Consider the following 22,686-nt stretch of genomic DNA (forward strand, 5'->3'; position numbering starts at 1 on the left):
TCTAATGCCCCAAGAAATGCACCCCAGGCAGCTCCATTTCCCCTTACTTTCTTACCTTCCCTCCTGAAGCTCCCTTTGGTGCTTTTCCAAGAGCTCTTTTCTCAACTCCTCTTTCTCAAGAGTGTGCCTCTCCCCCAGGCTTGTTAGCTCCTCCTGGTGAAACCGCTCTAGTTCCTGAGTCAAGCCTCTCACCTTCTCTTCCGTCCAGGCGCTACTCTGAAGGGCTTCCCTCTCCTGCTCAAAGCTGGCCTGAGCCTGCGCCAGTCTAGCCTTGAGCTCCATCTCATGTTCCAGCCTCAGCGTCTCCTGCAGGTGAGCCTTTTCCTCCTCAAGCTTCACTTGCAGCTGTTTTTTCTCCTCCTCATGCCTGCAGGTGGCCTCATGATGTGCCTCCTTAAGCACCTCAGCCTGCCCCTGAAGTTCAGCAATTTCATTTTTAAGGTCACTTATTTGTTTTTTCAAGGTGTGCATTTCATTCTCATGCCTTTGCTTCATGTTTTCCTGCACCTTCTCGCAGCTGACCACAGTTTCATCCAGCTGCTTTTCATAATGGCGCACCTGAAAGCAGAGAGTGATAACACGATCAGATTACTCAGCTCAGGGCCACTGGAAGGGAAGTAATGAAGCAGCAAGTATTTTTTTTTTTTCTACAAGACATTTCTCAGTTTCCCCATCTTGTTTTAAAGTAACCAAATTTAACACTTTAAACAAGATATTTAAGTCAAGCATGGTTTACATATCTCTTTTAACTGATTGAATTTTATTAGTCTCTGAACAACTCTATTAAGAACCGAGCAGCCATTACACACAGATACCCACTGTCTTCCCATGCATCCTTTCCAGCTGTAAACTTGAGTCTTGAAACATATAAACTTTTTGAGATAGGTTCTCACCTAAGCTGGAGTGCAGTGGCATGATTATGGCTCACTGCAACCTCCAACTCCAGGGCTTGAGCAATCCTCCCACCTCCGCTTCCAGAGTAGCTAGAACTACAGGCACACACCACCATGCCCTATTTTTTTTTTTTTTTTTTTGTATTTCTTTGTAGAGATGGGGTCTCGCCATGTTGCCCAGACTGGTCCTGAACTCCTAGGCTCAGTGATCTGCCCGCCTCAGCTTCCCAAAGTGCTGGGATTACAGGCATGAGCCTCTGTGCCCTGCTGGGTCTTAAAATATTTAATTAAATTCAAATATTTATTGAACACCTATCAGGTACTTGAAGGCCTCAGAACACAATGCTGGGTAAGACATGGTTCCTGCTATCCAGGAGAAACCAGTCTAGACATGGATATGACAACTATCAGTACAGTAGGAGGCAGAAAATAAAAGGTATAGAAAAAAGAGCTACAATATAACCCAGGAATTTGAAGTAGGGAAAAAACTCATATTTTTGTTGGAGAAATTCAAGAATGGCTTCATGCAAGAGGCAGCATTAGCTATAAACCCTGAAGGGTAAGTAGACGTTCAAGAGGCAGAAACTAATATCAGCATAGTTTGTAACAGCACAAGCAAAAGAGGACACAGTTTGATGGACAACTGGGAACTGTAGCTGGAGGAGAAGGTCACTCAAAAGAATGGTGTCAGAGAAGACTGGAAACCTAAGCTGAAGCCTCCTGGTGAAGAGTTTAGAGGCCAAGGTTCAGAACTTGTACCAAATTTAGTAGGTAATGCAACATGAAAGGGCTTTAGTTTCATTGAGATGTTTTTTAGAAATAAATTGGAGCTAATATAATGGCTTTCAAGCTTCACATTCCATGATTGCCAGGGCTGAAGATACTACATTTTGGAGAAACTCTCTCCCCAGAAAAAATCAACCTACAAAACTATCCTGAGGATGTGGGTTCCCAGCATAGAATATGCTGTTCTGCTAGAAAAAAGAATTGGAAATGCTCTTCACACATAAGGTTGTCAGAGCCAAAAGAAATTAGAGAAGTGGATCAGTGGGAAGGACTTACTTTATCTTCGAGCTCCAGTTTGAGGCAACATATGTCCCTGTGATGTTGTTCTTTCATCTGTTCAATGACCAGCTCTGCCTCAATGCTCATATTCAGTGGGTTGCATTCTTCAGAACCAAGCCCTGAAATTCAACACATGAGACCCATTGATCCTGTGGCAGGTTCTTTCAGTAACACAATGTGGCATCTGAGGAGGGACATCCAATTTAACTAAGGAATAATTTCCAGGTTGAATTGCCACAGATGTGAACTAACAGGAAATAACAGAAGCTAAGAGAAGTCTTTTCTCTTTTCAGGCATTAGGGCAAACAAGAAGAAATGAAGGTGAACTGATTATTTCATGTACAGGCAGTGGATGAAACCTTAATAGAATCCATCTCTTTGAACAGTAGGTGGTGGTGGGGGTGGAAATTCTTGCTTAAAGGTGACTACCTCCTAAGGAAAGTGCTGCAAATTGAGGTAATAGCATGAGGTAGTTTGGTCAAACCAACCAGACTTCTACCTATCCAGCAAATACTGAATGATGAAGTGGCAGGAAAATGAATGGCCAGCATATTTGTTGCTGTGCTTTGAGGAGCTACCTTCATGGGTCATGCTATCTACAACCCATCACTCCACATTACAGAAGACTGGCTATTTCTTATGAATTTCCTGGGTGTGGGTAGATCCCATTTTAAATTATCAGCTAAATTTAAAAAAAAATAGGGCATAGGTTAGGAACCAGGACAGAGGCAGTTGTGGGCAGAAATTCTCAACTCATGCATGAGCTCATCTCTGCAACTGCCCATGATAATGACAGAGAAACACTGAAAATATAAAGCATAAGTTGGGGGCTGAGCTTATACATAGATGCAAAGATTATGTCTAATCTCTTAAGGCAATGGAACCCAAAATAGCTTTATATGTAGGGCTACACAGGCAGATGGGAGAAAGGGACTTTCCTTGGGTACAGGTCTAGCAGCTGAGATTGGCAGTCTTGCTTTGGGCCTTCTCTTCATATTTGATGGCATATTCCCAACTGAGAAGTAACACCCAGGGTGTGAGCCACACCATGATCGTACAGCTTCTTGTCCCCATGAGGAGCAACCCCAACACTTGGCCATGTATGGAAAAGTCCATAACAGCTGCCGAGATATATCATATTGTGAGATCCTCAGACTAGCATGAGCTAAGAATCGGGAGGTCTTAAGGCCTCTTTGTCTCCTCCCTCCCCAGTCTGTTAATTATTCTACAGTAAGAGGAGGAATAAACAACCTGTGTAAGAACAACACTCCTATCCCAAGTAGCACTGTAGAAAGTTATTTGTAACAGAATAACTGATTATGAGTGCTCTCTGAAAACTAAATTCAACACACCAAGAAAAAAGGCAGACTATCAGAAGACAGGAAAGGCACTCAAAGTTAATGCGGGAAGCTCCCAAACTCTGCCTTCCAAACTTGCCACTCAAAATCTTCCTCAAAGGCATGGGAGGCCAGCCCTTATTTACCTTCTCTGTTCTGCTGAGGCAATACAGACATTCAGCACAGCCAACATAAGAAAACCAGCTATGGATTCTGTAGTTTCTGGCTGGCCTGCTCTCTAAAACCATCTTCATACCAGTTAGGCATGCTCTTTGAAGGGGACAGCAAGAGCTCAGTGTCTGGATTCTAATACTCCCAAGGCCTAGATTCCCAGATTTTCAGCCAGTTTTTTGTTTGTTTTGTTAAACAAAGCAAATACCCTTATAGTTTGATTCTTCCATTCCTTTGTTGATGCATAACAAAATCAGATAAAAATGTTCTCATAAAAACTTCAAGGACAAATGAAACACCAGACCACGAGTTGTTTAAGAGTATGGCCAAAGTATTTTTTTTTTAGGTTGCCAAATGTTGCAATTTTATACTGAACCATGGTTCTAAAAGCAAAGGTAAAAGCTTTATCTAAAACCTGGCTGAATGTGTTTACCCTGGTTGGGCTCAATGCCACCGCTGTTAGCATCAAGTTCTTCTGACAGTGAGTTCTTCAAGGGAAGCCTGAGCACTCTGCCTTGTGCACGATATTCTTCCAGCTCAGACTGGAGTTCATCTACTTGGTCTTGTAATACCTGGGGTTTAAAAACCAACACAGGTCTTAGATGTGACACCAAAGGCACAAGCAACAACGGTAACAACAACAACAAAAAGGATAAATTGGACATCATCAAAACAAAATCTTTTGTGCTTAAAAGGACACCATCAGGAAAGTAAAAATGTTTTGCAAATTATGTATATGATAAGAGACTTGTAACTAGAATATATAAAGGCTATTACAACTCAACAATAAGATAATTTTTAAAATGGGCAAATTATTTGAATATTTCTCTAATGAAAATATACAGATGACTAATAAATGCATGCAAAAGATACTCAATATCAGTACCTATCAGGGAAATACAAATCAAAGCCACAATGAGATAGCATTTCACACCCACTAGGGTGGCAAGAATAAAAAAGACTTACAATAACGACTGTTGGTGAAGAAGTGGAGAAATTGGAACTATCATACTAGTGAGAATATCAAATAGTGCAACCACTTTGGAAGAAGTTTAGCTGTTCCTCAAAAGGTTACACGTAGGGTTACCATATAATGTAGGTGTATGCCCACACAAAAACTTTCACACGAATTTTCATAGCTGCATTATTTATAATAGCCAAAAATCCCCAAATGTCCATTAACTGGTGAATAGAAAAACCAGATGTGGTCTCTCTACACAATGGAATATTATTCAAAAAATGAAGAACCGATACATGCTACAACATGAATGAACTTTAAAAACATTATGCTAAACGAAGGAAGTCAGTCACAAAAGGCTCCACCAGGAGGTGGAGGCTGCAGTGAACCAACATGGAGCCACTGCACTCCAGCCTGGGTGACAGAGCAAAACTCTGTCTCAAAAGAAAGAAAGAAAATAAGTAGATGAACTGGGGGAATTTCTGAAGGTAGAGCTGACAAATTTTACTGATGAATTCATTAAATTTAAAGACATTTAGAAAATACCTTTGTTTGATTGGAACTGTCAGCTAAAAATTATGAAAGCAGTAGAAATGCTTCTTTTCTTAAACATGCACGTGTATTTCCTGAAAAGGAGGGCTGCAAGTAACTGCATATTATGATTGTTTTCCTCATCGCTGCACAATTAAAATTTTTATTGTAACAGTTGGAACTCAGTTATATTTGTTTTATTAAAATGAACACGTGTTTCTGGTTTAAGAAAAAAATTCAAATTCCTAACTTTAGGGGAATTTTTTTTAAGTCAAAGATTCTTGTTATTTGTAAAAATGTTTGTGTTTCTCCTGGCAGAAATTGGGAATGATTTACTAGCTAAGACTTGAGTGGTTTCTGCTTCATTTGCATTTTATAAATAAATGGAGTAAGGAATGTATTCAGAAAAAAAAAAAACAAACCCACAGGACAAACCCAAATCACATCAGATTAGGTCTGCAACAATCAATCAGGAAAGGCTAATTTTTGAATAAGCACATCACCATGCCCACATATTCCTCCATTTGGAGTAAAACCCACATTTTCCTCTCAGCACCAGCAATTTCTGACATAGATGAAGCAGACTTAAATGCAGTTTGCATAATTTCCTACAGTTCAGGATATTGAACAATAATGTTAATAGCTAACATTTATGTAAATGCTTACTCTATCCTTGGCTCTGTTCTAAGCACTTTACATATACTCACGGAATTTTCACTACAACCTTTTGTGGTGGGTGCTTTTATTTTTACCATTTTATGCATGAGGAATTGAAGCGCCCACAGATTAAGCAACTTGCTTAGGGTCACAAAGCTAGGGAACGGCGAAGCTAGGATCTGAACCCAGGGACTCCCGCACTTACTCAGTGTTCTCTGTCTACCTACCCTGCACTGCTGCTCATACTCATTTCTCATCTGTGTCAGTCTCTCCTCTTGCAGGAAGAACTCAGCACTGCTGGGATCGAGGTCACCAAACTAGAAGGAGAAAAGGGCAAAGCCATCATTTTTCCCGAGTGCCCTTCTTTGACCCAGCACAGCAAAGGGCCCAGTTTCTGGTATTCACCCAGTCTCTTGAGTATGATAGGTATGTGACATCTAAGCACAAACACCACCAAATGAATGATGGGGAGAACACACTGAGTGATGTCTTCAATGAAGGCAGGGATCATTTCTCAGTGCCAGGTAATGTTCTCCTTCATAACCAACTTAGTAAATTATATCCCTGCAAAAGTTAGACCTCCCTTAACTACTCCAGTAATTCCCTAATAAAAGTGTTCTGGTGGCATTGTTTCTGTTCTTTTGAGTAAACTACATAAAGTAGGCTGCCTATCAGGAAATTAGATTTGAGCAGATTTACCTTTTCTGCTAACACATTTTCCAAATTTCGCTGAAGTTTGTTCGTTAGATTCTCATATTCTGCCAACTTCTCTGCATTTTCCAGAAGCTCATTTTCCAGACGACTGTTTTCCTGAACAAGCATGGGGAAATTTAATGTGGCACAGATTGAGAAATTAGCAAACTGTGGTACCATGTTATATATAGCATAAATCAGTACTGTAAAGATGTTTATCCATCTTAAAAGTTGTAGACTACAGGAGGCAAAAGTAAATATAAAAGGTTGATATCTATTTTATAACAAAAAAGTTTGCCTTTTTGTTTCTGACCACTTAGGACTGTACTGTCCAAAAGAGGTAGCTGCCAGTAGCCACACTGGGTACTAAGCCCCCGAAGTGTGTCTAGTACAGACTGTAAGAGTAAAATACATACCAGATTTTGAATAGTTCCAAAATGTAAAATAGCTCAGTAATAATTTTTGTATGCTGATGTGTCAAAGTGATAATCTTTTTGAGATACTGGATTAAACAAGATGGTTTGAAATTAGTTTCACCTTTTTCTTTTCACCTTTCAATGTGGCTACTTGCAAACTGAAATCACATGTGTGGCTTGCATTATATATCTATTGGACAGCACTGCCATAGAATATAAAAATATTCTCAATAGACAGTATTGACAAATGAAAGAAAATGATTACAAAATAACTTGTTCAGCTGCCAGCAAAAGAGAACTCAGAAAAAGTATAAAAAGTAGAGTAACTCTAAAATAAATTTATTGGTATGATTTGGTTTTAACTTATAAATTTATTTTGGTTTAAAGATGGCAAAACTGCACATATAAATTGCTCATGATTTGTATATATCTATGTTATAATAAAGTACCACAGAAACTAAAACCCACAAAAGTTTTCTTAATTTAAAAGGATCTGTATATATAGTATTCTCAAGAAAGATTTCCAACCACATTTGCTAAAATACACACACACATGTGTGCGCGTGCACCATTTGACATTTTTCTTTTCCAATGTTAAAGGCTGATTGGAAGAACACCACTTTCAAAGTACATTTTGCCAAAAGAATACAGAGCCAGTATATTTTTAGTATATTCTATTTCACACCCTCATACACCAATGTAAGTAAAAAAAATAATGTACCTGGAGCATTTAAAAAACACTACCTTCTCCTAAAATGCCAATTCTATAACATTAATCTTTCAAAGTACATCTAAATCTAGAGGCTAGAACAACATGGAGTAATCTCCTTGTATCAGGCAGTGTAGTTTACTTGCTGCTCTGGAGATTGACAAATCAGATACTGTGATTATCTTGGGGAGGGAGGTGGATGTGGATACAACTCTGTATGACCAAAGAGGAAATGTGCTAAATCTTGTCAGGAAAAAAGTAAATGTAAAGGGAATGAAAAAGTAATTTGGACTGCAGTGTTGGGGAAAGCAGTGAAGGAGCATAAATGTGCTCTGCCCTCTGGGGCATGGAGAGAGCTGATGTAGGTGCAGTGGGGTCGGGGAGGGCATAGCACTGGGACTTGCTGGCAGGAGCTCAAATTTGAAAGGTATTAGGACCTAATTAAACTCCAGAGCTTCTGTACAGCAAAAGAAACAATCAGAGTAAACTGGCAACCAACAGAATGGGAAAAAATTTTTGCAATCTATCCATCTAACAAAGAGCTAATATCCAGAATCTACAAAGAACTAAAACAGATTTACAAGAAAAAAACAAACCCATCGAAAAGTGGGAAAAGGATATGAACAGACACTTTTCAAAACAAGAGATATGAGAGACCAAGAAACATGAAAAAATGCTCATCATCACTGGTCATTAGAGAAATCCAAATCAAAACGACATTGAGATACCATCTCACGCCAGTTAGAATGGCGATCATTAAAAAATCGGGGGACAACAGATGCTGGAGAGGATGTGGAGAAATAGGAACACTTTTACACTGTTGGTGGGAGTGTAAACTAGTTCAACCATTGTGGAAGACAGTGTGGCGCTTCCGCAAGGACCCAGAAATAGAAATTCCATTTGACCCAGCAATCCCATTACTGGGTATATACCCAAAGGATTATAAATCATTCTATTATAAAGACACATGCACACGTATGTTCACAGCAGCACTGTTTACAATAGCAAAGACTTAGAACCAACCCAAATGCCCATGAAAGATAGACTGGACAAGGAAAATGTGGCAACTATACACCATGGAATACTATGCAGCCATAAAAAATGATGAGTTTGTATCCTTTGTAGGGACATGGATGAATTTGGAAACCATCATTCTCAGCAAACTGACACAAGAACAGAAAATCAAACACCGCATGTTCTGATGGGCAGGTGTTGAACAATGAAAACGCATGGACACAGGGAGGGCAGCATCACACATTGGGGTCTATTGTGGGGAAATAGGGGAGGGACTGTGGAGGGTAAGGAGGTTGGGGAAGGATAACATGGGAGAAATGACAGATGCAGGCGATGGGGGGGATGGAGGCAGCAAACCACATTGCCATGTGTATACCTATGCAGCCATCCTGCATGATCTACACATGTACCCCAGAACCTAAAGTACAATTTAAAAAAAGAAAAAAAAAAAAGGTATGCGGATGAGCTCCCTTTCAGGAGCCTGGAATGCTAACACATTGTTTTTGTTGTTGTTTTCTGCAAAGGGTGGTAACTGAACGAATATAACTGATCTTTAGTTAGCTAACTGGTAGCCATATGGAGGTGGGAGAGATGGAAGAAAAAACTGATAAGGATACACATTAATTAACTGAGACATCATAATTCTGAACCTAATCTGAGGCTGCAGAAATGCAGAGGAAGGAGATAAATCAGAGAGTCATTTCAAGGCATCAACATAACTTACAGACTGATAAGTAACAATGAGGGAAGATGACGAGGAATTTTAGCTTCTGAGACTTACACCTTCTGGTGTTGATATTGATTAGGGAGAAATTCACGAGAAGAAACAGATGGCTAGGGAGTGATAACTAGCTCAGTTTTTGATGTGAAGAGTTTCAAGAACCTTTCACAATAGCGGTAACAGCAAACATTCCCTACACTCTTATTACTTTCCAGACACTGGATGTGCATCATCTCATTTAGTCTCCGCATCAGTTCTATAGGGTGGGTATTATGATGGTGCCCATTTTTTAACATTAGGAAACAGACTGAAGAACCTGATCAAAGCTTTTCAGTAAGTGGTAGTACCCAGATGTGAACCAGGCAGCCTGACTCCAGAGCCCTTGTACCTTATTACCTGGTGTAAGAGTCCAGGAAAGAGAAGGACCACTTCCTTCACTGAGGCACAGGAAAGACGGAAGGATGTTTGAGAGGCAGGGTACATTTGGAGGCTGCAGTGAGAGGACTGTTTGAGGCCAGGGTTTGATACCAGCCTAGGCATCATAACAAGACCTCGTTTCTAGACATTTTTTTTTTAAGACACAGAATCTTGCTCTGTCACCCAGGCTGGAGTGCAGTAACACAATCTCTACTCATTACAACCTCCATCTCCCAGGTCCAAGCAATTCTCCTGCATCAGCCTCCTGAGTAGCTGGGATTACAGGCACTCACCACTACACCCAGCTACTTTTTTGTATTTTTAGTAGAGACAGGGCTTTACCATGTTGGCCAGGCTGATCTTGAACTGCTAACTTCAAGTGATCTACCCTCCTCGGCCTCCCAAAGTGTTGGGATTGCAAAAAAAAAAAAAAAAAAATTTGTTTTTAAATTAGCTGAGCATAACAACATGAGCCTATAGTCCCAGCTACTTGGCAGGCTGAGGCTGCAGGATCACTTGGGCCTAGGAGTTTGAGGCTGCAATAAGCTATGATTGTGCCACTATACTCCAGTCTGGGTGACAGAGTAAGACCCCATCTCAAAAGAAAAGAGAAGAAAAGGCACATTTAGAGGCTGAGAGAAACACACATCCATGTAGCAGGAGGCAAGGCCATCTGCTAAGAATGAGGGGGGCAGGCAGGCAAGGAGAGAGGGCTCTGAGGGTGAGAGCCAGGTTTGGAGGAGTAGCTGGAAGAACCAAGGGGTCAGCCAGGTGCCAAACAGTCCTGAAGACCCAGTGCACCCACAGCGGGAGAGAAGAACAAGATATGCTAATCAATATTGTGAGCAAACCAGGAGACTGGGTAACCCTGCTGAAAACCAGATTCTAGCAGGGCTCTGCCAAGTCTGGGTGAAGACCCAGCTGGGCAAACTTAGAGGATTTTTTGGACTAAACTCTGTGCAAACATGCCCCCTTCCAAAGCTGTAGTTTTCCACATGGTGTTCCCAGCAGGGACTCAGACCACAGAACTAATACGATGATTACCTTTAAAGAGAGGGCAAGGCGGTCCCGGATATAGTTCTCTTCTGTTTTTGCCTTTTCAATTTCCTGTTCAAGTTCTAAACGCTGCTTGCCCGCCTGCTGCAGGATCTGCTCTCTCTCTTTTTGTAGTTCATTTTTTAAGGCTGCTATTCGCTCCTTGTACTCTTCATCCAGTTTCCTGTAAGGAAGAAAAACGACAAGCTGCCCTCATGTCTTTCAGAGGTCCCAGTATTGATCCACCAAACACAGAAACACAGAGATAAAAAGCACCTGAATAAAATATCTAGTGTGTCCTGCTTTCCCTTAGGGCTTGGCCATACCTAAGTCACTCCAGCAGGTGTGGCCAACAGCCTGGCCAGCAGAGTTCCCTATGCTCTGTTCTGCCCCTGCAGCTGCAGGCACCACTGCCCTGGGCCAGGGTGGGGGATGAGGAGGGGCCTCACCTGAGGTTGTATTCATTCCGCCGCTCTATGGCCGCATGGTGATCATCTACCTCTGAGGCCATTAAAGACTTGAGCTTCTCGGCCTTGTCCAGATCAGATCGTAGCTTCTCTTTTTCTCTGACCACTTGATCAACTCGTTCCCTAGGATCAGAAATACACTGAGTTAATGGGAAACTGTTTCTAAGCAACAAGTTGACCCAGAAAAGCTCTCATCTGGCTTGCATCAATACAGAAGCAAAACCAAGACAACCAAAACCCTCCCGAAACAAAAAAGCACTTCACCCTTCCCTTCAAAGGCCTACATGTCCATCTAAGTTCTCCGTAATTTTCCTACAGTTTAAGGAAATAATAAACTGTAGGAAACAAACTGATTCCTGCAGCTGAATGACAGAAGATGAGCAACATTTGCATACAGAATAGAGGGATGTCTATCCAAGGCATCTGAATGACCTGCTGGACAAGTCAGAAAGGGAACGAGGCAGGCGAACCTTCGGCTCAACTCACAACAAATGCCGGATTTCAGCCTTAAAGCTGGCCAGAGCTGCCTGGTGAATGCTGTTCTTAGTGACCAAAAGTTCATTTTCAAGAGCCAGTGTTAATTCTGTCAAGTTGATATTTCCATCAAGGCTGAAATCCAAGGCCTAGAAATCAGAACAAGGCATAAGTTCAAAAACAAATCACCAATTCCACCCTCTGAATACAGAAAACATGAAGATTATACAAACTCCGAGAGTTGACAATGATCTAAAAAGTAGACAATTCCATTTCTTTAGTGATTGCCTAGAAGCAGCCATCAATCTAGAACACAGTTAAGTTTTCTCTAAGAAAAGCATAACATGGTTATTTGCATTAGAACAAAAAAAACCAAACTATCTTGGCCGGGTGCAGTGGCTCATGCCCATAATCCCAGCATTTTGGGAGGCCGAGGTGGGCATATCATTTCAGGTCAGGAGTTTAAGACCAGCCTGGCCAACATGGTAAAACCCCATCTCTACTAAAAATACAAACATTAGCTGGACACGGTGGTGAGCGCCTATTGTCCCAGCTACTCGGGAGGCTAAGGCAAGAGAATTGCTTGATCCTGGGAGGCAGAGGTTGCAGTGAGCTGAGATCATGCATTACACTCCAGCCTGAGTGACAAAGCGAGACTCTGTCTCAAAAACAAAAACAAAACAAACAACCAAAAAAACACCAAATCTAATGGCGCTGGAAATAAACACAATAGTAAGAGTATTTCTCATGTCAATAATTCGGGGGTTAAACACACAGAAAGTACTTAACAGGCTCCTGGTTAAAAGGGCTAAAAAAAGATACCTCTTATCTTTGAGACCTGGTGAACAGAAGAACCATTAAGAAATCAAATCGAATCACAGTTAAAAAAAAACAAACTGAAAATGTTCAACCCTTCTCCAGTTTGTCATTTTTCTCCCGTCTTAGCTGCCACACCTTCAGGATCTCCTGGCTGTTCTCAATGCCCTCTTCCTGCCAGGTGTCGAGTATCCTCTCCACAGATGCATGGCCCATCCCATCATCCAGGCAGGAGAAGACCCGAAAGCCAATGGAACTTGTCATTGCCGATGGGGTTGTGGTACGTCGTCCACTCTCATCGAAAGACTGGAAGAAGGAAGAGACTTGAGTAAGCCTTGATTCCGGGCATTTCAACAAGATATCAGTCAGTCCTGACCACAATGGGTAGAAGGCATGTTTCTCTAATTTACAGTGCTAGGAAAAAAGTCATGCAGCATCTCTGATCTCTGTTCCCTAGTGAGTCAAGCCTACAGAGATTATCAAAACCAACTGTTTTGGTAGACCTATGTCCATAGATGAGCTACGTCCCTAATTAACACCAGATTTCTTCTGACCCAGAGCTGACATTACAAGGCATACTTAGTGGTCTTCCCACTGTAATTTATGGTCATTTCTCAAACCCAGCCTTTCCTTCCTAATGGTTAAGTCTTTCTAATTTTTCTTTTGCTTCCCTCTCTTTCCTTAGTATTTTGCTTCAGACAACAGATTAATTTATTAGACATTACTCAAATGGGTTCTAACTTTTATTCACAAAGAAAGCACTTTTGCTTATTTTTTACCTGCATGGAAAGGTGCCTTTTTAGTTGTCTGTATGGAGTAGATGCTGATGGTGTAAGGGATTTGCCATTTTTAAACAAACCATAGAAAAAATCTTCTACACTCATTGTACCGTCAGGATCAAGATTATGGAATACTTCCTCGAGCATCTAGAAGAGAGTCACCACATATTTTAAATACTTCACTCAAAACAACACAAGGCCCAAAGTTTACTTCTGGCCAATAGGAAATAGCACCATTGTTGGTTCCAGGGCTACACAAATATAATTATGCCCCATTTATTCCCATTTTACTGATTTCCCTTTCCAGTAATGATACACCCTCCTCCTTTGCACAAACTAAAGTACATTTCCAACATCTTCATCATCTTATGAAATTTAGCATAAGACGCTTTGTCTCTTTTACTCACACTCCTACAACAGGCAATCTTTAATATGGTTACACATTATTTTTAAAAATTAAAAAACAGTTACCTAAGTAACATAAAGATACAGCTTCCCAGTGTCATAACAGTAGAAAGTGGTTGGACATCCGTTATACATTTTTTTTTTTTTGAGACAGAGTCTTGTTCTGTTGCCCAGGCTGGAGTACAGTGACATGATCTTAGCTCACTGCAGCCTCTGCCTCCTGGGTTCAAGTGATTCTCCTGCCTCAGCCTCCTGAGTAGCTGGGACTATAGGCACGTACCACCACACCCAGCTCAGTTAGTAGAGATGAGGTTTCACCATGTTGGCCAGGATGGTCTCGATCTCTTGACCTTGTAATCTGCCTGCCTTGGCCTCCCAAAGTGCTGGGATTATAGGTATGAGCCACCATGCCCAGCTCCGTTACACCTTTATACTGTGGTGATCCTAAGTAATATTTTCTTTATGTTGAATTTTTGAAATTGGTATGCTAGCACAGCAGAATTTGGTTTGGGATGGATTACAATGGTATGATTACAATTCAGATTTGGGGTCTGAAATCCATAACCTGGGGTATAAAACATACTTGCAACAATACTGCGTGTGTTGGCCTTTTGTTTTAATGTTTTAGCACAAGAGAAACAAAGACTGCGTGAGAAGGATTTTATGTGTGTGCTACAGAAGAGTTCCAAGAGAGGCAAAGCCAAGGGAGTTCTGACTGGCTATTCTGCACCCTCTGACGGTAATCAAATAGCCCTTATCCTGTAATAGGGAAGGGGAGATTGGGCTACAGCCCCATCTAGAGGCTTGCCTGGGAATGGGTTGTTCCCTAGTTCCACAAAGGAATGGGAAGGTGAATAGAGCAACGTGAGTAACTGAAGCCACAGAACAAAGAGGAAAGGCAAGGCCCTGGGAAAGGCAAAGCCCTCCTACTAGCAGTCAGATTCCTCTTTATTCTGGGGGCTAAAATGTTTCTATAGAAACATGCCTCCAACATACAAAACGGAAATCTCTTGGAGAGCTTGTTAAAATGCAGACTCCAATATAGTTAAGTCCAGTGGTGGGGACTCAGATGCAGCATTTCTAACAAGCTCCCAGTTGAGACTCATGCCACTGAGCAGCAAGGAGACAGAATAAGCAACAAATTGCTCTTCTTGCATTTGAGCCTACAACTGGAGCCCTTCTAACATAGGCCTAAATTCTCTGCAACACATTCTCAAAGTTTTAGAATTCATTTCGTAAATCTGGACTCCTGCTAGGATTTATACAATCTCATTAATGTTGATTTCATTCTTCATGTAATAGCTTGAGGCAATTCTTTAATCTCAAATGCTTTTTTTCCCTTCCCAATTCATATCCAATAGGAAACATCAGTTTCCATTCTTGCTTTCATATTACTTCCCCTGGAGTGAACTCTGAAACAAGAAAACCATTCTGAAGAGTGGAAATATTTGTAAAAAGTAACAATTCCTAAAAGACAATCCTCTGATCAAATCAATGAAAAGATATTTGGGGTTGCCAAGATCCCTAAACTTTTCTGGTCCCGTTCTTACCAACCAAAATAATACTTTCCTAGAGGACAAGGCTTTCAGGACCACCATACCAGAAACTATAGTCAAGTCCAGGTGTGTTGACTGAAGTTAAGGTTAAGAGTTTGGCTCTAACCTTAGCTCCACACTGCTTGACCTTGTGACATCAGCCAAATCAGTGCATAGCTTCCAGACTGCCTAAAGACCTAGTACCTGCAGAGTCCTTCCAGTTATTTTAGATGGTGGAGTGAGCAAGTGATGAATAAAAGAGTGTGGATTCAGAAGATGTGGTAGGGGGCTAGGCAGAAAACAATGCCTGTTAAATGAGCAACTGGGGCACACCCTACACTTCAAGCAGGAGCTGTCTCTGGAACTGTGAGGACATTCTTATTCCCCAGGATACATGGACTAGGTCTTTGGATGGTTGGTTTACTGAAGTGTAAGTTGGAAAATAATCATAAACCCAAACACTCAAAGAGGCCCGAAGGTGATGTCAATGAATGAGGCAAGATGAGTTTAAGACATTAGAAAGTAGCTGGTTGGATGTGGTGACTCATGCCTGTAATCCCTGCACTTTGGGAGGCCAAGGCGGAGGGATCACCTGAGGTCGGGAGTTCAAGACCAGCCGGACCAACATGGAGAAACTCCATCTCTACTAAAAATACAAAATTCGCCAGGCGTGGTGGTGCATGCCTGTAATCCCAGCTACTCGGGAGGCTGAGGCAGGAGAATTGCTTGAACCTAGGAGGAGGAAGTTGTGAGCTGAAATCATGCCATTACACCAGCCTGGGCAACAAGAATGAAACTCCATCTCAAAAAAAAAAGTATTGAGTTCTGGGAAACTGAACACAGGAGCGCACGTCCCCTCTTAAAGGAGTGCACGTCCCCTCTAAAGGAGCACATGTCTCTCTAAAGGCTGCATCTTACTGCCCACAAAATGGAGCCAAATCTTTCAATTTTTAGAAAAATCTCCTGATTTTTCCTTAATGTAGTAAAACGTTCAATTTTAACAACACTGGGCATGACAAATAAAATAGGCTTGGGGCCAGCTTTGGCATCGAGCATGCTAGTTTGCATCTCTGCCCTGTCACTGTTCTTGATTTTGGAAAGGGGTGTGCTAGTTACAGGCGTAAGATAGTGACTCTAGTTCCCCTTCATCAACACAGAGAACAGCCATGATTTCACTCTATCTATCAAATGAGAGGTGACTAAATCTAAAATGGCTTTCAGTTGTAAAATTTTAGGATTCCAAATTAATGAGATCATCTTGAACTTCAGCTCCTCCGTGGTTTAGAGCTTATAATACTAAGTACTATAGTATTTCACTATTTTTCTTTAGCAGGAAAAACACTAAGTAAAAGCTATATTCAATAAGCAATCCTCTACTTGTCCTCAGGCCAGAGGAAAGTAACTGAATGTGCTACTTCTTTTCCTGAGCTCTGGAAACTCCACCACAGAAGAAAATGCAGCTCTCCACAAATGGGTACAGTTTGTTCCAAGAACTGGTTTTAGATAAATAACCCAAGTTTGTGCCATATTTTTTGGCAAAACAACTCAAGTTTCCACATACTGCACTGATTTATATTCAGGAGAATAAATTTAATTTTATGACTCATAGTCACCAATGAAAAATAAATTACCCCTGAGCCATTAAAAAGGTAAACAAAGAGTATATAACGATCAAATATACAAGGAAGAAGGGGAAAACAAAAAAAAAAATTCTGTAAGCTAGGCTACTTGGAAGCTTTTGATGATAAATCAAAAGCTATTATTTGTTTAGAAAAATAATACCACTTATCCCCTGAGCAAGCAGAAAGCATGGTTTAAAATAGCATTATAATCAAAGATTCCCAAAGCTACAAGTGTAGCCCTAATCTAATGCTCTTCAATCCTTATTTTCAGCTCACTGAAAGGAATATCTTAGAGTTATTTATATTCTTATATTTCACGGCTATTCATGCACCCGGTTCTGCCAGTTCCTCTCTTAATTTTTTAGAAAACATGAAGCTCAGAGTTTTACCAAACAAGAGTCTTTCGGGGGCCCCTTCAACACTCTTCTTAGTATTTTCAAAACAACGAATCTACCCTTTTCCATTTACCGATGACCAGAATAATGTAATGGCTGCTGGCTGCTCTCACTCAAGGCGCTCTTCATGCCAATATGTAAAAGTGGTTTAGCTCCTCGTCCGCAAGCAAGATTTTTCTATATATTGCTCAATCTGCTTAAGAACTCAGGGATGATACTCAATATTCTTTCCAAAAACTTAAATTTATCATTCTGGCCTTCAAAACACTCCCCCAACTCAAATCTACTGAAATCTGTGCATAATTCTTCCTCCACGTTTCCCATATTTTATTCTGTGAATGGCACTTCTACAAATACATCTGACAACATACTACACAGAGCTAGTGCCTGACAGTTGCACATGGGATAATATGCGTAGCACAGCGAGCTTTCAAAAGCTCGTGTCAGCTTTTGTCAGTTTTTTCTTTTTTTTTTTTTTTTTTTGAGACAGACTCTCACTCTGTCGCCCAGGCTGGAGTACAGTGGTGTGATCTCGGCTCACTGCAACCTCCACCTCCCAGGTTCAAGCGATTTTCCTGCCTCAGCCTCCCGAGTAGCTGGGACTACAGGCACGCACCACCATGCCCAGCTAATTTTTGTATTTTTAGTAGAGACAGGGTTTCACCACGTTGGCCAGGATGGTCTCGATCTCTTAACCTCATGATCTGCCCGCCTCGGCCTCCCAAAGTGCTGAGATACAGGCGTGAGCCACTGCACCCGGCCAAGTTTTTCTTTTCAACAGCACAACAAGAGCTCCTCAATGACAGAATCTTCATGAATGACTTCTTAGAAAAATAAGAAAATGGAGTCTAATAAGCTGCAGAGAGCCACGCTATAGCTGTTCCTAGCCTGTGGCCAGCTACGCTTTTACCATCATTATTATTCCAGAGTAAATTATACTATGAGGTTTACCTCTCCATCCACATTCTGTAAACCGTACTGCTCACAGATAGAGACCAGCTTCTTCCGGTTCAGGTGACCATCACGGGTGATCCCCAAATCTTCACACACTTCTTGCAGTTTCTCTTCTATCCAGTCTTGGGGAGGTGAAGATCCGCTCTGTGAAGCATTCAAGTCATCTGGGTTCCAAAACCTTAACTGGCCTGAGACAGAAGCATATGTGGCACAGTTTCCAAAGGAATTGCAAAAAGAGAGGGTACCTATTCTCAAAGAAAACTGTGCTTTTTGAAAATAAATATTATAAGAAAAAGACAATACACGTCAATTCCATTTTGATTTGGTCCTGAAGCTTACATGAAACAGAATCATTCGGCTTAAGGCAGCAAGTAGAGCAAATGGGCACTTTTTTGGTCCCTGACAAGTCATACCTGTGTAATAAGTTCCTGTGCAATACCGTGAAGTTCTAGGCTTGTTTTATGTCAACTGAGCACATCACAAGCTTAGGCTGTAGTGATCATAAGAGAAGGCTGGTTGAGGGCCATTATCAAGAACTCCATATGCCCTATCTCAACTACAGTTACCAGAACGTGTTACCTCCACTTTCCTTCCAGTCTAAGTGCTACAGCATCTTTTGCTGAGAAGAAAATAATTTCATGATAAAATTCTCAAGACTAGACTATTCCCAAATCTTTACACATGAATATTCTGACATACAGAAACCAACAGTCCAAGTGAAAAAAAAAAAATCAATGGTTTATGCTATAAGTTCCCAGTTATCTATACATTAAGGTAAATTCCATTTGAAAACTTAAGGATTAAACTACTTATTTAAAAATCGAAAGTGCTTATTTATTCTCCATTAAAAGTCCTCACTTCTTAATTTTGCACTTACACATTAGAGATTCTGTAGTCATTACTTAAACATGAGCTAATTACTGGCACAATTTTGTGTGCCTGGAAAAACCTCAGAGGATTGAAAGGCACATTTAGTGCTACTCACACTCTTTACTAACAGGAATTAAGCCCATTACTGCTGAGTTGCTCCATACTGGTGACCTAGAGAACAGGTTATAATTATACCTTAAGTACAAGTTAATCCACAGAGGGCTGTGAAGTGGGCTGAGGTTTGTTAGCTGAACCACAGTGCCATCTGGTGGCCAGAGGATCAATGTGTTCTGATGCTGCTGTTTTTTTTTTTTTTTTTTTTTTCTTTTTGAGATGGAGTCTTGCTCTGTAACCCAGGATAGAGTGCAATGGCACAATCTTGGCTCACTGCAACCTCCACCTGCCAGGTTCAAGCAATTCTCTGCCTCAGCCTTCCGTATAGCTGGGATTACAGGCGCCCACCACCACACCGGCTAATTTTTGTATTTTTAGTAGAGACGGGTGTCACCATCTTGGCCAGGCTGGTCTTGAACTCCTGACCTTGTGATCCACCCTCCTTGGCCTCCCAAAGTGGTGGAATTACTGGCGTGAGCTACCGGGCCTGGCCCTGATGCTTCTTAAATACATGTGAAACTTGTCAAGGGATGCATTTTTAAAATTTATTATTTATTCTTATTTTTTGAGACACAGTCTCTGTTATCTAAGCAGGAGTGCAGTGGCACAATCATGGCTCACTGCAGCCTCCAACTCTCAGGCTTAATGAATTCTCCCACCTCAGTCTCCTGAGTAGCTGGGACCACAGGCACATGCTACCACACCTGGCTATTTTTAGTAGAGATGGGGTTTCGCCATGTTGCCCAGGCTGGTCTTGAACTCCTGGGCTCATGTGATCCTCTGTCTTGGCCTCCCAAAGTGCTGGGATTACAGGTGTGAGCCACTGTGTCTTGCCAAGGGATGCATTTTAATAAGTCACTATTTAGGACTGTTAGCAAACTAATGTCAAAGTCTATTTAAAAGAAAAATTAGCCCAGAAGTGAAATTATACATCTTAGTTGCCATCTCTTGCATAATATTAAATGCTAAGATTTTAAAACTAAGACCTATCAATTGGGAATAAATTTTTTGTTGCTGTTCTTTTTTTTTTTTGAGACGGAGTTTCGCTGTTGTTACCCAGGCTGGAGTGCAATGACACGATCTTGGCTCACCGCAACCTCCGCCTTCTGGGTTCAAGCAATTCTCCTGCCTCAGCCTCCCGAGTAGCTGGGACTACAGGTGTGCACCACCATGCCCAGCTAATTTTTGTATTTTTAGTAGAGACAGGGTTTCACCTTGTTGACCAGGATGGTCTCGATCTCTTGACTTCGTGATCCACCCGCCTCGGCCTCCTGAAGTGCTGGGAGTATAGGCATGAGCCACCATGCCCGGCCTGCTGTTGTTCTTAACGTTAATTCCCAGCTGGCCTCCAGCATAGAAGATCAGAAAGACAGGGTGTTGAGAGTACCTGGCAGCCCTTCCCTTCCAGGCACCTCCTGACACACTCAGCTCTTACCTTCCGCTTCATACTCCTCACTCCGTTGTGTCTTCCAGTGCTAGAGAAGGCAAGAGAAGATTAGTGTGCTTTAGAACATATTCAGAAAGAACGGTCCTAGCTTTTCCTAGAGGAGATCTCTCTCTAGCTCTGAAATCATCATCTAAGTGAGTCACATAATTTCAGGACTCTATTGTATCTATCTAGATGAGTTCTCTTCAGTTAACCAGCCAATCAGGACGAGACTCCTCACCATACAGCCTTCTGCAGCATTTCACCAAGGATTTGTCCTCATTTGCTAGGTCACTTATTCAACAGCAAAACCTATCACAACCAATTAAACCCAGCCAAAGCAAGTATCCAGTATCCATCAACCAACAAATATTTGTACACATGCATTTATGCATTTATTCTTCAATAAATGTGTACTAAGTGCTTCTTTTTGTGCTAGGTACTGTGCTAGGTCTTGGTAATACAACCATGAACAGGACAAACATATTTCCTGCCTCAAGAAGTTTATATGCTAATGAAGACATGCAGACAAGAAAACGGGAAGTACAACATGGTAGTATTTTAAGTGCTATGACAAGAAAGTTCAGGATGCCATGTGGCTTCCCAAATGGGATACTTGAGACTTGGTAGATCGGGAAGAAGCAATGTCTAAACTGAGACCTGAAGGATAAACTGAAGACAGCCAAATGAAAGAAGCTGTTATTTGCTGAAGCAAGGAAGCAAGAATGAGCTTGGTGTAGCTGTGGCATAGTGAGGAGACAGATGCAATTTAAAGTAAGTAGGCTAGAGAAAGTGTGAGTTACGTAAAGTGTACATTACCAGTAAATTACATGAAAGGCAGTTCAATTTACCTGAATTGGACTATTTTTGCCCTTCTCATGCTTCATTATTCCTGCCTCTTCTCCAAAGTCACAGCGTACAGTTACACTTACAAACGTGTGTACTGCACAAAAGTGCCCTGCTAAAGGCACAAGTCAGGACCAAAATCCAGCCCTCCCTCCATTGGCCAGGCAGGTACAGGTCGTCTTTTGAGCAGCTGCAACAAGCAGGTCCACCATGGCTGTGGCTTCCAGCAAATGGCTTTAGCCTCTCCAGCAAGCTGCCTAAAACTAATCACTGTTATCGGGAGTTACTACGACCATTCAAGAAAACCCTGCTAGAAAAGGTGAATCCCCCCCTTTTAAAACTGGGCTGCTGTCATGGTAATGATCCAGCTTTATAAATGAAGGTGACTTTGATAACAAATAACCAGCACATTTTCTGGGTAGCTGAACTGTACAAGGCTAGCTGATTTCTTAGAATCCAAAAATAAATTAGACAGGAAAGTCAGCCTAATTAATACCTGTCTCTAGAACTTGGATTCCTCATGGCAGATGGTGTGTCAGGTAAAATGTTTAGATGAAATGTTGTTTTTCAGTAGTTGGTTCAAGTTAATATGAGTTGAAGTTCTTCTTTAAGGCAACCTACACTCATCTACTTTATTCTCCACACCCACTAGTGGTAGTTCTCTCCCCTTAAATGAAGGCCAACTACTGATCACGGTTTCACAGGTCCATATTTTACTTAGAAAGATATTTAAGATAGTACCAATTCAGAGAGTTCATCTAATTTGGCCATACCAAGCTGACAATGCTGAGATGGGTTACTGTTAACAAAAAGAAGACACCAAAAGGCCGTAACTCAAAATGTTTAAGTTCACTACAATTCATTCAGATTACAATGGAAAGTCACTAATAAACATGGTATCAATGAAAACTGAATTAGGACACAGTGTGATTTTTGCTTGTGATAACAATTTCATCAGCTCACTCAGCCTACATTTTACATAAAGATGTCTCTCCAATCTAGTGGACGTATGAGGCATGGTGGGACAGGGAATGAGTGGTAAAGTCAACAGTCCTTCATAAATTGTCTTACATTCTCATTTGGGGTCAGAATTGAACTGTTTTCACAAATTTTAAATCAACAAAATCATCCTGCCTGTCTGCCCCTCCACATTTATTTCCCTATTCAACAGAGCATACAACTGAAATGCTCATATAGCTTTGACATCCAAAATTATGAAAATTCACTATTTAGCATACCAGTTGGAAATACCCCAGAACTAAATCCACTAGTTCCAACTATGACAAAAAAACAACAACAGAGTTTTATGGTCTCAGAGCCATTGGTCAAAACCTACCAACTCACAAGCAGGAGATGATTTCTAACA

The 22,686-nt window shown here is 41.2% G+C and overlaps 1 protein-coding gene across 40 annotated transcripts in view; it reads right to left on the reverse strand.

Moving 5' to 3' along the window:
* NIN (ninein) overlaps positions 1 to 22,686 on the reverse strand; it is a 108,317-nt gene that overhangs the window by 37,764 nt on the left and 47,867 nt on the right. For 38 of the 40 annotated variants that reach the window (XR_013521207.1, XR_013521204.1, XR_013521209.1 and 35 more), the window contains 12 exons: positions 20,484 to 20,523; positions 18,062 to 18,252; positions 13,154 to 13,300; positions 12,513 to 12,680; positions 11,571 to 11,707; positions 11,067 to 11,207; positions 10,627 to 10,801; positions 6,312 to 6,422; positions 5,840 to 5,929; positions 3,900 to 4,038; positions 1,956 to 2,077; positions 56 to 558 (listed from right to left, as the gene is read on the reverse strand). Coding sequence is in view for 32 of the 40 variants with exons in the window: in XM_078334897.1 (XP_078191023.1) it covers positions 56 to 558; positions 1,956 to 2,077; positions 3,900 to 4,038; positions 5,840 to 5,929; positions 6,312 to 6,422; positions 10,627 to 10,801; positions 11,067 to 11,207; positions 11,571 to 11,707; positions 12,513 to 12,680; positions 13,154 to 13,300; positions 18,062 to 18,252; positions 20,484 to 20,523 (1,964 nt within the window). In the remaining 8 variants the exon portion in view is untranslated. Of the gene's footprint in view, positions 1 to 55; positions 559 to 1,955; positions 2,078 to 3,899; positions 4,039 to 5,839; positions 5,930 to 6,311; positions 6,423 to 10,626; positions 10,802 to 11,066; positions 11,208 to 11,554; positions 11,708 to 12,512; positions 12,681 to 13,153; positions 13,301 to 18,061; positions 18,253 to 20,483; positions 20,524 to 22,686 lie in introns of all 40 variants that reach the window. The other 2 variants (XM_035260491.3, XM_078334894.1) reach the window with 1 other exon arrangement.

This window comes from Callithrix jacchus, chromosome 8 (genome assembly GCF_049354715.1).
Source record: "Callithrix jacchus isolate 240 chromosome 8, calJac240_pri, whole genome shotgun sequence".
NCBI classification, from domain to species: Eukaryota; Metazoa; Chordata; class Mammalia; order Primates; family Cebidae; genus Callithrix; species Callithrix jacchus.